Genomic DNA, 2,339 nt, shown 5'->3' with positions numbered 1-2,339 from the left:
CCTCAAATTCCTCTGTCCCTGTGTCCTGCACACAAATTTCAGCTATAAAGAAGGAACTCATTTACACCCCAAATTTACATGATATGGCATATACAAAATATAGGTTATGTTTATAGACAACGTAGTAAGTAAACCAACGTGAACAATTACAGCAAATTATCCTACAGTAAAGTGTCCTAGATGAGGCACATGTTGTACAATACTGCCACCTTTAGAGAATGTGCAGTAATTTACTAAGAGATAATAATGTACTTACAACATAAAGACAGTATTAACAAGCAGTTAGTTGGTTAATTGTAACACATAATGGCCCATATAAAATATGAAAAGCCTACCTTTTTATATATTTATTTTGATTTTATAACCAATATGGTTACCTAAGTAACCATACTTTACCTGTGGAGAGCCACGAAAGTTTTCGAATCAATCAGTGGGGTTGATATAGCTGATTGTAAAGATTACTGACGATTAATTGCGCTTCTGATTTCACGTTGTCTATATACAAATACAAATCAACATTGGTCGCCCTGTAGTGACGTCATAACTCTGCGCCAGACTCGCCTGATAGTTCAATGACAGTTACCAAATCCTAGTTACCTTTCTTTAAGTTTAACATTGAAATTTCACAGCCATGCAGCAAGCCACACACGCCCGACTAATTGTATTTGGTCCGCTTAAGGTTCGACAGTTTTTGAAAAGTAAGATGAAGGCTTTTTTTGTCCAAAACTGTTAAGTAATGTTGTTAGCTTAGCTAATGCTAAAAACAAGAGTCTATTAAGAGCCAGTACAGTATTTAGAGACGTGCTTTTATCTTGACAAAATCGATAGAATTGCATGGGCGAAATGAACTTATTCGGCAATACGCTTTGTAAGATTTAAACGTTGTTAATTATTAGCAATCTTCTCTAAACATGATCTGTTCTAGTGCCCCCTCTGGTGATGAGCTCTCGGTGCCATAGTGTGATCCCGCCTCCACGAGACAACGATGAGAAAGAGATGTTGGACCGGATGCTGCGAGTGGATCACGCAGGTGAATACGGGGCCAACCGAATCTACGCGGGACAGATGGCAATCTTGAGACGGTCTCAGACCGGACCTCTAATACAGGTAGACCATATTAGAGTGGGGACTTAGAAGTCGTGACTTGGAGTCGGGTCAGACTTGAGGCACTATTTTGAGGGCTAAGACTCGACTCAGCTTGGACTTGAGGCCGTTGTCTCGGGACTGATTTAGACTTGAGCCCTAAGACTTGAGATGACTTGATGCTTTTCCTCAAAACCTTTGACAAATAATTTGATACACTTGATACTTTCAGGGCTTCATTTTACAGGAACAAACTCATCTATTTATTACTAGGAATGTCACAGTAACTTAGACACTGTCTTAGTGTCTAAGTCTTACAATAACATTGGGAACTGTCATAATGCATTGTTTTGATACAGCAACAGCTAAAACAGAGGGAACTACATAGACCACGAACCTTTTCTCCAGATGAAGTATTATGTTATTATGCACTTTTAAATCTTAATTCTTTGGATTATGACAGTAGTGATTTGCCTTAAGGTCTCGTCAAGGCATTTAACCCTGGAGAACCTAAGAACCCTTTTCTTCTTTGGAAAATTTTGAACAATGCATTAACTTACTGTTATAAGTTCACTAAACACTGAAATATCCACTTTTTCAGTTTTAACCCTTTATTCCAAATTTGGCCCTTCTAGACATTTTGCAAGGTATTACTAAAAAGATTAACAAAAAAACACAATTTTACCAACCACTGGTTTGCTGAGAAGACGATTTTGTTTGGGTAGTTTTCCTGCTCAACAAAACAGCATGTGGTCAGCCATCTTGTCACTACCATTCTGGCTCATTTTAGTTCAATATTCATCCACTACGTGTCTCTATGCAGGGGTCAGAAGTGGCACTCTGGGCTTTTGAGGTTAAATTTGATTTTTTTCCCCCTTTTTTCATTGTGCAACAAATGACTGCGGCCAAATATTTGGATATTGTTGCATCCCTATTTGTTGCATGATGTTTTAAAGTAGTACAATTTAGTTTAAAAAACATATAAATTAGAAAAATTCAGCTGTATATAGAACTTCGGTTTAAGAACTTGAAATGACTGGAAGCTCAAAAAAGAAGACTTGGACTCGACTTGGACTTGGTGCACACTGACTTGGGACTCAACTTGGACTTGCCAGTCTTTGACTTGGGACTTGACTCGGACATGTGCACAAAGACTTGAGACTTCCTTGAGACTCGCAAAAGAACAACTTGGTTCCACTTCTGGATCATATGCATTATCGAGACGTTTACAAATTGATTTCAACCTTTGTGTGTTT

At 38.2% G+C, this 2,339-nt stretch overlaps 1 protein-coding gene across 1 annotated transcript in view; it reads left to right on the top strand.

Moving 5' to 3' along the window:
- Positions 1-548: 548 nt before the first annotated feature.
- Positions 549-2,339, top strand: part of coq7 (coenzyme Q7 homolog, ubiquinone (yeast)) — an 11,210-nt gene continuing 9,419 nt past the window's right edge. The window contains exons 1-2 of the mRNA XM_033967593.2: positions 549-698; positions 926-1,107. Of these exons, the coding sequence (XP_033823484.1) occupies positions 632-698; positions 926-1,107 (249 nt within the window). The 5' untranslated portion in view covers positions 549-631. The remainder of the gene's footprint in view (positions 699-925; positions 1,108-2,339) is intronic.

Source organism: Periophthalmus magnuspinnatus, chromosome 1 (genome assembly GCF_009829125.3).
Source record: "Periophthalmus magnuspinnatus isolate fPerMag1 chromosome 1, fPerMag1.2.pri, whole genome shotgun sequence".
NCBI lineage: Eukaryota > Metazoa > Chordata > Actinopteri > Gobiiformes > Gobiidae > Periophthalmus > Periophthalmus magnuspinnatus.
The sequence above is the reverse complement of the archived record's forward strand: the minus strand, read 5'-3'. Positions and strand labels throughout refer to the sequence as shown.